The following is a 15,000-nucleotide window of genomic DNA, read 5'->3' as shown; positions in this document are numbered from 1 at the left end:
AAGTTGCACATTGCACTGTTTAGTACTGATGAATTGTTATAATTACTGTTACCAACAAGAGGGTCACTAGTAGAACTCACAACTAATCCTATGATTTGCATCATAGGTTATTGTTGGATTTGTGTTTCCATAATGCCACTCTATTTTGTAGGATTTTTTGAGTCACTCCATTTTTAGCCCCGTCCACTATTTAAAAAAACTATAATAAATAAAACCTTAACTAGAGTCATCTATAATATTGAAAAGAAATTTATTTATTTCAGTTTTTAAACACAGAAAAACAATGTCCATGTGTGCACACTGCCTTTTAGTATTCTTTCCATGTGTATTCTTTCTCTGTGTACATACATACATACATACATGTTTTACCTCTTGTACTTGGAGCTCACTGGCAAATACAGGTTTGGCTGCTTGCATCACTATTTTTCTTTTATAATAGACCAATTTCGATATATAATATAAAAAAATCAGTCCTAAACAAAAGCCATCATCTTGAGCCTCTGGGGAATAAATATAAGGTTAGGGTTAGAGTTTTTTTTCCGCAGAGCCTCGAGATGATACCATTTGTTCTGGACAAAATCTATCATTTAGATTAATCACTCCAGGAAATTCAGGCTGAAAAACACCTGTTTCATGATCCCCCTTCCTTCCACCTTCATGCTCAGATACAAGTATTTAACCTGAGTTTTTCTGTTGTACGACAGTCGCTGTTTCTTTGTCGCTTTGACAAGATGTCAGGGATAAAATTTGGTGCTTCCACTTCAGGGCTGCTACAATCGCACTTTCTTTACGATTTTTTTCCAAGCGCGTTGTACTTGCTACTTGCAAGTACCGGTATCACAAATAGCTTGGGGTCTTCCATCGCCGGCTATTGTTTGGCTACACACTGTCTTAAATTTCTTTATGCGGTCGCCAGTGATGATTTTTTCCCCCTTAACAATTGTTTCATTAAAGCCACAGAGATGGCAACAATTCACAAAAGCACTTCTTGGCTCATCACTGCAAAACTTTACTTAACAGCGAGGCAATACACATATTTTTTTGCATTTAGGATAAATAAGTCAAGATAAATTTGCCGCGCAAAGAAAAAAAAAAAAACGAGTTGCAATCTGCTCCGCAGATAGGAATGCTTATACCAAAATTAATTCACGACGGTAGTTTGAATTGAAAAGCGGAACAGTAAAAGACGACAGTACCTTCCCTTGCAATTGGTCTTCTTCCTGATTTATTTATAGTGGGCTCTTCGATGTTTTGACCAAGCATTTCGATTTTACACATGTACAGATAATTGTCATTACTTAATGAATTCTGTATTTTGCGGGTCCCTTTGCGACCCAAATTTTCGTTGCAGGGTATGTCTGTTGTACGAGTCAGGCAAGTCGAGCGCTAGAAATAAAATAACAATCTGACTTCATTGTATGAGGTTCTCTGATTGGGCAGAAAAAGAGACAATTGCGGTAATTTCCGCCCAATCAGAAAATTATAATTTAATTCGCTCTGGAACTTGTCCGTCATAGGTTACCAGCGTAAGCTTACTTGAAACTATACGCCAGTCGTCGATTCACGTCCCGTCTCGACTGACTGCCCCTGGGTCTCCGAGGATGTCTGAGCGTCTAACAGCTTTCTAAGACAACAGTTCACTGAACTTAGTCCCTGTCCGGTGGGGTTAGTATTTGGATGGGTGACCTCATAATGTACGATTAACCGTCTGAAACAAAGGACTAAAAATTCTATTTTAACGCTCAAAAATGCGAACTAAGCAAGGTACTGATTTTGTTAGGCTGCTTTGTGTAAATAAAGTTAGCTTTGAGCGCGCTTCTAACAAAAAAGTTGCCTACGTTTTTGTCGCATTTGAATGAAATAAGTTGAGGTTGCGAAAAGATTCTACCAGTCTCGGGATCATTTTGGAGTAATTTAAAATTATTAAGAATGATACTTTTGCTTGCGTGATTATTAGGATGGAAAGTGAGTGTGAATGGAATTCTGTCATTCTTTCCTTTTTGTGACGTTTGTAGTGCTGACTGTCGATCAAATTGTTGGGCGCGATGATGGCCCGCTTTGACCACAGAGACAGGATAGCCACGTTTTTCGAAGAACTGGCACATCTCCTCTGATTTGCTGGAAAAATCGGAGTCATCACTACATAGACATCGAAGTCTAAGAAATTGAGAATAAGGAATGGAGTTCTTGACAAGTGATAGATGTGATAATACAACAAATAACTGACAATCTGTAGGTTTATAGTGCACACTGATACATAGCACGTTGCCACTAATAGAAACTTTGATATCTAGGAAAGCCAATGAAGTTTCCGAAATTTCCCAGGTATATTTAAGAGCCGGATGAAAAGAATTGACGGAGTTTATAAATTGATCGAGTTCTTCTCTGCTGGATGAAATAGCGCTGATGCAGTCGTCGATGTAGCGGCCGTAGAGTTCAGGTTTGGGGCCGTTGTACTGATTAAAAAATTGGTGTTCAACATATCCTACAAAAAGATTGGCATAGCTAGGTCTCATTCTTGTGCCCATCGCTACACCATTAAATTTGTTTGTAATAGTTGCCAGCGAATGAAAAACAGTTAAGCGTTAAAACTAGTTTGGCAAGGCGGAGGAGCGTTTCCCAGTTTGGTTCTTTGACAGTGCGTCAGATGACAAGGATGCAGCTGCGGCCTTTCCCTACATTTAGGTACGACGGAAAGCCGCAAGAATCTGGAACAAAAATTAATCTTCCAAATCGGCACCCTTAATCCTCACGGTATTAACGAACGCTTTTCATTTAACTAATATACTTCTGTTTTTCACGTTGCCATGGTACCACCAATAGCGTAGCTCCTACTCTACTATAAAAACTACACGTAACCCAAAATTCCTCGATTCGCTCTGACGAAGGGCTAACGCTCGAAACGTCAGCTTTTAGAATCTCTCTGTACGGTGGCCAATTTACATTATCAACTCCGTTCATAAAACCAAATTTTTGTTTTCTACTTCCCCACCGACGCAGCACCGCAGTTTTTTTAGAAACTACCCCCTTCAATCACATTTCAAGGTTCGTGTAAATTAAATAATCAAAAAGCAGGAAAATTAAAGACAAAGAATGCCATTATGTGGCATTTGCACGGTTAAGCGGCCGAGGGTGGCCGTTATATACAGGTTCAACTGTAGTTCTCTCTCAATCTGTCCCCGCCTTTTGAAAGTGTGACAAACCTGAATTGAACAATTTGGACAATTTATTTTAGTCTGTAAGCTTTACGATTGTCAATGGCGGAGCAACCTCTGAGAGCAGAAACTTGTTTTATAAGGCTACTTTTTTCAGACATGTTCTTCCTTTTGCAGAAATATTACTCAACCCTTAGATAACGCCAAAAACAAATGGCAAAAGCTTATTTCCTTTGCTCAAAAGAATGATGGACCGCGACTGGCACTTCAGCCAGCCTGTTAGCTGTGGAAAATGATACACATTGATTAAAGGAAGAAGACTGGCTTATTGACCGTACATTTGCAGAAAGATTTGAAAAAAGATACACGCAGACAAACACCCATTTGAAGGCAAAGTCCGGCATTTCGATGAATCCACGACATATACACGTCTATGAAAGCTTTCACAGAAATAAAACAGCGCTAGCTTGACACAGGAGAAAGGGGAATTATAATCCGCGAACGAAACAAGGGGGAAAGTTGCTGTTGTTGTTGTTGTTGTTTTTTTTTGCACTTCCTGAGATTTTGCCTTCTGCGCTTTTAACGGCTTGGTAGGTGGGTCATGGTGGTACTATGAATTGACAGAACAATGCAAGATTAAAAATTACAAAATTTTATTCATGCTTTCATGTCACCACGACTCCACGTATAAGTTAATTTCTCACTGTTGTCAAAAAATACCCGTCCTAGATCAATGAATTGTTCTGATGGCGACATTTGGTCTCGAACTCGGCCTCTGTGAAGTGATTGCCACACGTGGTCACGTTACCATGTGGTCTAGGTTTATTTCTCACGGGAGAGAGGAGACGCTAATCTCGCACCCAGATCTCACAGTTCCAGTGACCGAGTAAGATCTGGTTACGAGATTAAGGAGACACTTGGAACTGGGTTATATGTTTTAAATGGCTTTTTCCGCGACACCCTTGGAGCAGAGCCTCTATGAAACCCCACCAGAGGAAGAGCAAGAGAGGCTCTGCGGAAATCGTGTCGAGTCTTTTAAGCCGCCGCAGCACAAGTTTCTAGGCTACTCAATCCTGTCAAATCGGTTTCAGCACCGCACGCATGATATTTCTGACAAGGCGAAGGTCAAAAAAGAGCCTTCAGTACGAAAACCAATATGGAATTTAGGAGTGCGATCGAGATTTGGCCTGGGTTTCAAACTGTCGCTAAGCAACGGCTTGCGAATACTCCATAAACACTTCACGATTTCTGCAGGGTCCTCTCTTTCCCGTCCAGTTAAAAACGGCTCTGCTGGCAGGGTGTTTTCAGGAATGGACGCTGAGGCAAAGAACTTCTCAATGGCGTCGCCGCACCCCTAGATACGGACGTGGTCATGAATGAATGAACGAAAACTGTCGAGTCACATAATTGTTAATTGTTTATCAAAGTCTATGATAGGGCATCTCTGCCTGCCAAAGCTCTTCCAACACACTGCTAGTGCCAGGGAAACGAGTAGTGAAGGAGTTGATCATGCCTGTTGGACTTCCCTCAAACTCTGTCAGTGTTACAGAATTGTCAGCTACAGGAAATGCATGAAATAAATAAATATACATTGAATTTTCTTCTAGGAAAGAAGCAGTGTATTAGTATTCGAATATATATATATATATAACTACTATTTGATGACCACTGATTAACTACAAACAGGTTCCCAATATGTTGGATAAATCGGATAAGTCGAATAACGATCCATTTGAGACCTGAAATACTAGAGGGTGTTCTCACTAAAAATGGAAGTGATTTCCTCATTCTACAATTCAATGAAAATATAAAAACTCAAGAGCATTTGTTCGTGCAAAATTTAGGTTAGGCAAGCTGGCTCGGTTTACTGAAATCCCGATTGTGCAAAAAAAAGGTCGGCTGACCGAGATTCCAGTCTCAGCTCCCGAGAACTCCGCCAGCTGAGCTGTAAAAATATCTGGTCTTTCAGCCTGAGTGCAGAAGTTAATTTTTCCAATGGCTTTGGAAAAACTTCAGGATTCTCCGGTTTTCCCCTACCATAAAAAACCACCACCTGACTTGATCTACCTAGTTACTTTAATTTGATTTTATTTACAATCTCCCCATTAATAATGGTAATTGAACTGAGCGGAGTGGTCTCAACTCATACGGGTGATTTCAAAATTGAGCGAGCGCGCAGCGCGAGTTTGATTTGAAATCACGCGTATGAGTTCAGACCAAAATTGCACGACACGAAGTTCAATTACTACTTAATTACATCCATCTAGAAATCGCACAAATAAATTCCTCAAATACAGGGATTTCAGGCAGTACCAATATTTTATTGATCCATTTGGAAAAAAAGTTGCAAAATTCGTCACACAATGTCTTCTTTGTCTGTCATTTTCCTGCGATTCGATTGTTTACTTTAAACATGATTTAAAATCTGATTAGCTGTTTTGGTTTAGTGCTCTTTTCTCATTGGTGTGGGAAAAGATACCACTTAGAACAAAAAATAGCGCGATTTGTAAATAAATCGCACTGCTGAGAGCCACTGAGATTGCAAGGATCACCAGCGATTTCTAAATGGATGTAATAAAAAGGAATACTGTCTTGCGCTCAGTAAATAAGCTTGAGACCATGCAACAAAATGACCATAAAGGGATTATTACAAATATGGGGTCACTTCGAAGTGAAGCTATTAGTCTCTCCCCTAGGAGCTTTTCAGGACTAATTTACAATGTTTTACGAGGGACTTTAGCCAGACTGCTTATCACACAGGTTAAAATTTATTTTAGGAAGTGAAAGATGTCCCCGTTCTGATAAGGTCAGACCACAACACGGGGGACTACGTCCCCTACTCTTATCGAACAGTGAGTGGGTTCTTTTAACGTCCCATACTATTTAATTTCCAACAAGGGTTATAAGACGGGACCTCCCGTTTACAGTCCTTATCCGAGAAGACTTGAAAGTCTAACCATTTGCAGATGTAATTACAAAGGTAGCACATTCTCCTCAGATATTTTAAGACCCTGAGAGTTGGTCCGGCCGCAGTCGAACTCACGACCTCCCGCATGACAGCCCGATGCTCAACCAACTGAGCCACCCGTTGCATTGCTAAGAAGTCGCTATGAAATTCACATACGAGATGGTCAAGGAAACAGGCCTAAAACAGGAAAAAAAAAACCCGAAATGTCCTTTTTGCGGGAACTGGAAATCGGGTAGGGATGTGGCGTGGTGCAGTGGTTAGGGAGTTGTCCCGCGTTCAAATCCCGTTCTAATCTCTGGTTTGGATTTGTTTCTGGTTATCCTGGATTCAATTCTACCGCACTTTGTAAATAACCAACTGGTTGGCTCCAGCCCGTTGTGGTTCTTAATCATGTTTCTGTTAAGTTTGAATTGTTTCTTTCAGATTTTTAAAAGTGGGGTGCCTGTGAACTAGCTTGATAGCTAAGTGCACTTCCACTATAAACAAAGCGTTTACTTTGCGTTTCTTCTAAAAGACACGAAGAACTTCGTGGTGCTTATAGTATCACATCGATTGTCAATAAAGCCCACCCTCAATAAGAGCCACAAAAGGCATCATCTCGAGGCTCTGGGGAATAAATATAACGAATTGCATGAGTTTATTCCCCAAAGCCTCGAGATGAGCTCTTTTGCTTGGGACTGAATTTTAATATATCGAAAGTGGGCTATTCAGGAATCGGACTCGACCAACAATCCGGAATAAAACAATGCTCTTTTCAATCCCCAACTTCAACATCACTCGTGTCTCGGAATACTTAACGGCGTTAAGTTTTCTCCAAATGCCACTCCTCAAGTAAGGATAAAGTAAACCAATCAAAACTAGAAGTAATTACACGTAGCCGACACAAAGCGCGGGAAAATGTGCGCGCGCGAGCCACGATTGGTTTTGGTTTCACTTTTGATTGGTTGAAGAAGTGGCGCGAGAACTTTGAACCAATCACTTGATGAAGTAATGTAAAACCAAAGCAAATCGCTAAGTACTTTCGACAATCAATTGAAAACCGCTCTCGGATTAAGTGCTGCATTTACTCTGACCTAAAAATAACGCTAATCTTTACCCTCGCCTTACTGTTACAAATAAGTAGCAAATGTTGGATATCAAAATTGGGCTTGCATGTAATTACTCTTGCATTTCTGGAAATAAGTGAAACTCGGCACAAATTCCGGGGTCAATTCAATAAAATAAATGAAAGAGTTACAAGTCAAGTTTTTACTTGGGTAAATTACGCGTGTAAAGCCCAACTTGTAAATTCACGAATTCAATAAGAGATTTTTCTAGACTGGAATTCACACGTGTAGCCCGGGTCACGATACAATTGTAATGCACAACTGTAGTTTTACTATTGTAACTGTTCCAATTGCACGAGGTTTATTTGTTGGCCGATACTCGAATGCCGTGACAGAGAGGCGATATTTCTCACGAAATTCACGTGGATTTTCAATGTCAAGCAACCCGTCTTTCCTCAAAAGGTCTAGGCTGCCGAATAACTCAGTGTCTCAATAGCTCTTCAAGTTCTTCTTCGCTCGACGAGAACATATTAAAAGTTCGGAAGACGCTTCCTACAAGTCGTACGTTAAGCTCACAAGTACCGCTAACTTGCACTTGTAATTACCAATTATTCAGGACCCCGTTGAAGTCCTAAATTTTTCTGGCTTCTTTACGCAATTGCAAAAATTGCGTTCATAACTGCGAGGATCATAGCTTCACTTGATTTCATATCCGCAGTTCATATATGATCCATTTCATATATCATTTCATCGTTGTGTAATTAACAAATTAGACGATTGTAAAGATAAAGTCGGCGGACTCCTGTAAAACTCTTACTGAATTTTGCACGGGACAAATTTCACAGGTGTAGCGCTACACCTGTGATTACAAGTCGGAGTCTTGTAAAGATGACTTGAAACGATGTTTATTGAACTCATTTTTGTGTTTACATGCAAAAACATGTAAACATGTAAACTTGTAAACTACACCTGTAAAATTTTTATTGAATTGACCCCAGGAATGAAACTCGCGCCAAATTAAAAAATATAACTCGAGCCATATTCGGAAAGGAGGTGGAAAGACAGCATTTTCTTTACTACACACCCCTTGCTTTTAAGAATTGTCTATTTACCTCCTAACGTTGTGTGAGCTTGTACGAACAATCTTCTCGGTGTCTTGCGTGCAAGCACTGTCTTTCGCAGAGCTAGAAATTCATCATCGACCACGGAGTATTTATCGTACAAAGCTTTCCCACCAGTGTAATCAGCTGTCGACTTATAAACCTGTTGTAAAATATGATTAGCAAAAGGAATCAAATGACCAATGTCGTAACGGAAAGATGGCTATGAGCATACACAACTACTTTCAATTCTTATCCCACATTAGTACATTTTTAACAGAATTTTTTTTTTTATCAAGCTCTTACTAACCGAGCGCGAGGGCTGTACTGGCGAATATTGGCCCGAGGTCGTGGGAGTCCATGGGTCCGTACAAAAACGACCGAGGGCCAATATTCCCCAGTACGGTCCTGAGAAAGTAAGGTTCGTAAGTTGTTTATCGAATGGCATCGCTTCTTTGAGCGATCGGACACTTCTCCACTTGGTGAATGTCCGTAATCTTCGTCTTCCATCAGCGAACATTGAACGGCTGAGCCTTTTACATGTAAAACTAAATTCCGCTTGCTATAATTCTACTGTTGTGATGAAAAAATTTAAATTTTTTTGTGTGTATCGCTGAACTTGAATTTCCCAGAGAGAGAAAAAAATAAGAAAACGGGCCGTTTCCATGGTAATGATCCATACAAGGGACCTTTCGATCGGAGGACGAGGACGAGTATGAATACGAGTTTTCCGTTCGTTCGACTTCGAAAATGTCGACCTCCAAACCTTATGCGCATGCTCTAAAGGTCCCTACGTTAAAATCACGACCGAAACCAGCCAATCAGAATGCTCCATTTAACCTGAGAATTGCTTGCGATATAATAATCCTTTTTAATTGTGATATCCTCCTGTCGATCAAGAATCGCAATAATTGCTAAATAAAGAACAAGTGCAAAACATTGCGGATATTGGGATATTGTGAATACAGAGAAAGCTCACCGCTTCGAGATATAAGGTGATAACGACCTAACGTAATGCGTTGCTTTCTTAACATTTTGCACTGATGTGATGGGGTCACATTTGTCAGTTACACAAAAGCAGAGAAAAAGTACGGAGAGTAACTGCCTTTAAAGACGGTGCCTATTAATTCAAAGGTATTTTTCCCGGTTTATGAATAAGCGGGAAAAGAAGATCTTAACAAGCGTTATTGAAATCCAAAAAGAAAACTGGGGGTAACCACGCATTTTTCAATCAAAGTTAATCAACAAAATTTGTAAAAACCTTTAAAATACAAAGCGATGTATCATGTATAGAGTTCTTTTCCAAATTGAAGCTTAATTATCTCTGAAAAAAGCGCGGCTATCCCCAATTTTCCTTTTGGATACCAAGAGTACTTGCTGAGTTCTGCTTTCTCAGGATACTTTTAAACTGCGCAAAAATATCCGTGTATTGGTAAGCACCACCAATAGGAAACCTGAGTATCTCGAGATGCGCAGAACGTATGAGCAGTACCAATAGTAGGCACCGTCCTTAAGCCACTAGGGAACTTAAGCACACGCGTATTTGAGACGCGGACGGCAACCGGAAGTGAGCTGTTTTCCCTTTTGACTTGTCTTCAGACAGCTACATTTATATCGCCAAGTGTCTTTTCTCTTTTAGAGATGATTAGTATAAAACTCTTGTGGACACCATTGTCCTGGGACGCAAAATGTTCTTTTCCGGTTGTCGTCCGCGTCTCAAAAACACGTGTGCTTAAGCTCCCTACTGAAAGACACCAACCCTCCCTCCGTCCCCCGCATTAACTGCTTATCCAAACAGGTAGACTCAACATGACGTATTTCTATGCATTTTGCTGGATGACAATGACGGTCTTGACTCCTTCATCTTATCAGTCATGAATCGTTTGTCTCCTAGCTAGTCTAGTATTTTATACAGTTATTAGAAGGTATTGTACCTCGCTCAAGTTTTGTTTCTCCCTGTTTAGCTATTGTATTACAGGTATAAAATTCTTCTGTGTTTTTGAGGAAATGTCCAAAAACCACTCACGAAAAGAGAATGTGACAAAATATTAATTGTATTTTTGCCTTTGGGTGTCAGATTATGGTTATTTAGAAAGAACTCCAAAATCCCTTTCCTCCCTCGGCCGGTTAAACAACACATTCGCGACACAAACCTGCAGCTTCCTGAGAAAGTTTCCAATGGCTGGTCTACCCACAGATTCTATCTTCGCTCTGTCCAGCGTTATCAAAACATCGGGTTTGCCATCTGAGCCCTCTGCTAAAGTGGTCAGCTGAACCAAACCTTTGCCTGCTTCTAGGAGCACGCGCAAAATGACATAGCGTGCATGCATATGCGCCTGGAAGACAACAAATTCTTTATTTGAGATAAAATAAATTTCTTTCATTAAATGCCGACCAGTAAGCTAATCTGGATCAGCGTGCGCGACTCTGAGTCCCTAAATGATTCAGGACAACTGTCCGTAAATGGCTGACCCACTAGTCTTCTCTTAAAAAAGGGATGCAAATCGTAAGATCCGTCTCACAAAACCCCAGTGGTCATAAACTTGGGTGTCGAGGATGAAATTCTAGAAAGCCAAATGAGGCATCTTACTGAATATCCTTTAAACAATACGGTCAGGACACTATCACTTTTTTTAAGTGTTGGCTGTGGCATTTTTACGTACCTGTCTCCATTTGTTATTTTCAGGTGTGAAAAATTCTAGTCCCAGAAGACCTGCTCGTACCATGTTGAGCCAATTGATATAAACAATGTTGTCTGCATCGGAACCTTCATGGCCAAATATTCTACAACAAAATACCGTAAGTGAAGGTATCATCAAACCTTTCCGGCCAAACTCACATTGACGAAGCACATCGTCAAAACAAACATTCAGGTAAAGCCAAATCTCACTAATAACAAAATTTTAACAATAACTCAGCCATAACCTAAATACTGATAATCCAACAATTGCCTAAGGCCACAACTCAGCCTTAATCACACCATGGCACAGCCCATGCATAATGATAACCCAAACACAGCTCAACCTCGATGCAACCACAGCATAACTCCAATCACTGAGGAGCCCATCAGGGTGCTTCTGCTCCAACCTCATCTTAATCCTAGTCCTAACCCAGCCATGGCCCAACTCTCATGAAAACACAACCTAATGACACCTAAATTTAATCGAGGTATAACACAACCCAATCCAACAATCTAACGCGGCTTAACCTCAATCCAATAATAGCTCGACCACAATCCAACCATAAACTAACCGCAACTTAACCTCAATCCAATAATAGCCCAGCCACAACCTAACCATAGCTTAACCTTAATCCGACGATACCCAATTTCAATCCAACCATAATCCAGCCACAGCTTAACCTCAATCCAACCACAACCCAACACCAGGTCGACGTTTCTGAACATTCGGCCGGCAATTTCAATAAAGGCTTTCAAATATTAATAACAAAGGAACAACTGAAAACACAATATTGTACTGACCTGAGAACGCGCTTCTCTGTACAGAGAAAGAGCCCCACACATTCAGCCCGACATTCCTCGTATGAGGAACTTAACTCGGCAAACTTAGTGTACCACGTGTCTCCCTCCAAATAACAGCTAGTGATCTGGAATCCAAAACGATTCAACAAGTCACACTGCCTGGCTTCATATCTAGTTGTTGGAAAATTTGCGTGCGATTTTTTTTTCCGCCAACCACTAAGAATAGCAATGCAAAAATAAAGCATTAAAGATGCTACCGAACGTTTTTGAATTCTTACCTTTTCACCGGTTTCCGTGTGTTTCACAGTTTCAATATCAAAATTGTAGGAACCATCGGCCCGCTGAGGAAAAGAGACTGGTTTATCAGGTTTAATAATATTGGCTGACAGTAGTGCAGTTCAAGTATAACACAGTGCAAAAAGTGTAATACACCAAACGAGTCCAAAAAGTGTAATTCCAGTGCAAATTACACATCGAAATTCTGGATTATGATTGGCTCTTTTACTCTCCAAAAATCTGCATAGGCATTGTTTTCGACTTCTCTTGGGACATTTTCATGTTCCAGGAGAAATTGCAAACAATGGTTATGCGAAAGGTTTTTTTTTTTTTTTTTTTTGGGGGGGGGGGGGGGGGGAATAGAGGTGTATTGTGGGATTGTGCAAGTAGCGAATTAACAAGTAATCGCATGCTTTTTAATCGTGCTTATTTCTTCCAAATTGCACTTGAAATCATGTGATTACCTATACTAAAAGCACACCTTACAGCAAAACGGCTCAAAAGCCTTTAATTAAAAGCCAGTCGTTCTGTTGTAGTTCGCGTGCGCTTCGCATGTGCTCTGAACGCAGCAGCTCTACTTGCGTTTCTTCTCCCTCGGACTCTAAATGTAGCATTAAACATGAAGCCACCCTATCAAAGGAGTGGCTTTGGCCTCTACTTTTCGTTTCTATTCCCTCAAGCGCGACTGAATGATCCAAGATGGCAATTAACAGTCACAGCGGAACGTAAACAGAACCCTTAAAAGACGTTTCTATCGCGATGAAGGTGGACGACGATTTTAAAAACAAGGAAGACAAACACACAGTTTAAAATGTTACGGACGGTCTGTGGTTAGGGGCTTTTTGTTGCTCAAATTACCAAAACGTCGTCGGAGAATGTTTGCATTTGCTTATGATATCGCGCCTCAAAAAGGTGCGTCTTCGAGTTTAAGTCACTTACAATTGTATTACCGGTACTTACTTATAACTGTACTACATGTACCTTAATGAACAGTTTTCCGCTTCCATGACCTAACAACTCATGAAGGCCAACTTGGACCTCAAACGCAGGGCCTTTGAGTTTTGTGAATAATTCCTGATAAAAGCAAGTAAAACAATTAAAAACTCAGTATTTTATTTCTACTGTATTCCTATTTATGGTTGGTTGCTGGTATACTAGTAGGCTTATTTAGCAAGAGAACAGGAACGTCAGTGGCGACGTCGCGTGCAGTAAAAATACCAATGAGAATTCAGAATAGAACAGAATCCACTTTTTTCTTCTCTATTCTGAATTCTCATTGGTATTTTTGCTGCAAGCGACGTCGCCACTGACGTTCCCGTTCTGTTGCTAGGTAAGCCTAGTAACTAAACGGCGAGACTCCAAAAAACTCGCCTATGCGCTACTGTGTAAAGCAAGATTTCCCGGAGATTTGGCATCGGTTTAACACTCTAGCCTCTTTCTACGTTATGCCTTGGTTTTGTATCCTGGAGAACCATCGACGATGCAATATTTCAATCTCGCGGCCGTCTATGGTGTTCCATCCCCGCCAAAAATCAAAATTAGTTTTTGATATTCAAGTTTAACACTCATCTTCCAACTTGTGGAACTAACATTTGAGTTAAGCACTCAACATCAAACTATTTAATTCCAGTGTTCTCCGGGATAGGTGCATGGTATCAATGTCTTGAGATTAATGTTAAACTTCTTAACACCATGTCGAAACTTCTCAGGTTTCAATTTGTAAAATTTAAACGCAATGCCGAAACAAGAACACACATGCACTTGCGAGGAAAACATACACGATTTCATATTTTGCACGTTTGTCAAAATATAAGGAAGGATTACGTTTTTGCAAACGTTGGCCGTGTAGCACTTGTATTTTTTGAACAGACTTATATTAACCCTTTCAGCCCCGAGAGTGCCAAATGGCACTTATAGATTTTACTCTGTCTAACGCCAGACGATTTTACTCGTCAATGGGGAACCCCTCGGGGTTTAAAGGGTTAAGCTAACAGCATCAAAAAACTATGTCCCCGTTTAACCCTTTCAGCCCCGAGAGTGCCAAATGGCACTTATAGATTTTACTCTGTCTAACGCCAGACGATTTTACTCGTCAAGGGGAACCCCTCGGGGCTTAAAGGGTTAACTGATTAGAGTGTAACGTGAAGTGCGAGGCTTTTACCCCATATAAACCATGTGAGCGTTAAGTTTGTCAGAGTTTTTCTATGTCCTTGTGTGGGCCCACTTCCATTAGTAGGGCTAACTCTCAAATGTTCATATGGGGTAGAAACCTATCACTTCAAATTACACTCTAATCAGTTAAGTCTGTCAAAATAGTACCCTTCTCATTCAACGTTGTCGCGAAATATCCAGTTCGTCTAGCCGATTTCGTCAGTTGGATTACCTGAATACAACATCGTCGAGAAAAGTTGACTTCGCATTGCAAAGGGAGTGCGATTTCCGCCACAAAGGTATCGAACGTCAAGCGTGACGTAGCCTCCTCTCAAAAGGGCCTGGATCAAGTCCGAAAATCGGGATAATGGCGGCTTTGTACAGTTTTGTGTGAGCTATAAATGACCCTTATTTTCAGGATTGAAAGATTGGAAAATTCCAGCGGAATGGGATCAATAGCTCTAAGATAAGACTGTATAATTGGGATGCTGGTCAATCTTGAGGTACCTGATTATATCGTCACTACAATAAGCACTCCCTATGAGGCCCTTATATAGATTGAAGCGAATCACAGTTCCAACGAACAAGTTGACCAAGGTCATCATGCCCAGTCAAATCATTCTGGCGCTCGAAGAAGGCCATCGTTTGAAATAACACCAGAGAAACTACCTTTTTTTTACTGGCTCAAGGCTTCAAAGTGAAGGAAATTAGCACTATGTTGGGAGTTTGAAAGGACAATGTCCGTGTTCGGGTTGAGTGTGTCTGGTTAGTGTTTTTCCCTTTTCTTCTTACCCCTTACATTATGCAGTATGTTTTATTTTAA

At 40.6% G+C, this 15,000-nt stretch overlaps 1 protein-coding gene across 2 annotated transcripts in view; it reads right to left on the bottom strand.

Annotated features, from left to right (window-relative positions):
• Window positions 1-4,408: 4,408 nt before the first annotated feature.
• The window catches only part of LOC137979284 (dipeptidyl peptidase 3-like), a 28,440-nt gene continuing 17,848 nt past the window's right edge, over window positions 4,409-15,000 (bottom strand). For both annotated transcript variants that reach the window (XM_068826521.1, XM_068826522.1), the window contains 7 exons: window positions 13,008-13,100; window positions 12,029-12,091; window positions 11,751-11,875; window positions 10,933-11,053; window positions 10,423-10,605; window positions 8,282-8,432; window positions 4,409-4,713 (listed from right to left, as the gene is read on the bottom strand). In XM_068826521.1, the coding sequence (XP_068682622.1) occupies window positions 4,577-4,713; window positions 8,282-8,432; window positions 10,423-10,605; window positions 10,933-11,053; window positions 11,751-11,875; window positions 12,029-12,091; window positions 13,008-13,100 (873 nt within the window). In that variant the 3' untranslated portion in view covers window positions 4,409-4,576. The remainder of the gene's footprint in view (window positions 4,714-8,281; window positions 8,433-10,422; window positions 10,606-10,932; window positions 11,054-11,750; window positions 11,876-12,028; window positions 12,092-13,007; window positions 13,101-15,000) is intronic.

Source organism: Montipora foliosa, chromosome 12 (assembly GCF_036669935.1).
Source record: "Montipora foliosa isolate CH-2021 chromosome 12, ASM3666993v2, whole genome shotgun sequence".
In the NCBI taxonomy this organism is placed as follows: Eukaryota; Metazoa; Cnidaria; class Anthozoa; order Scleractinia; family Acroporidae; genus Montipora; species Montipora foliosa.
This window is presented reverse-complemented; position numbering and strand designations above follow the sequence as displayed.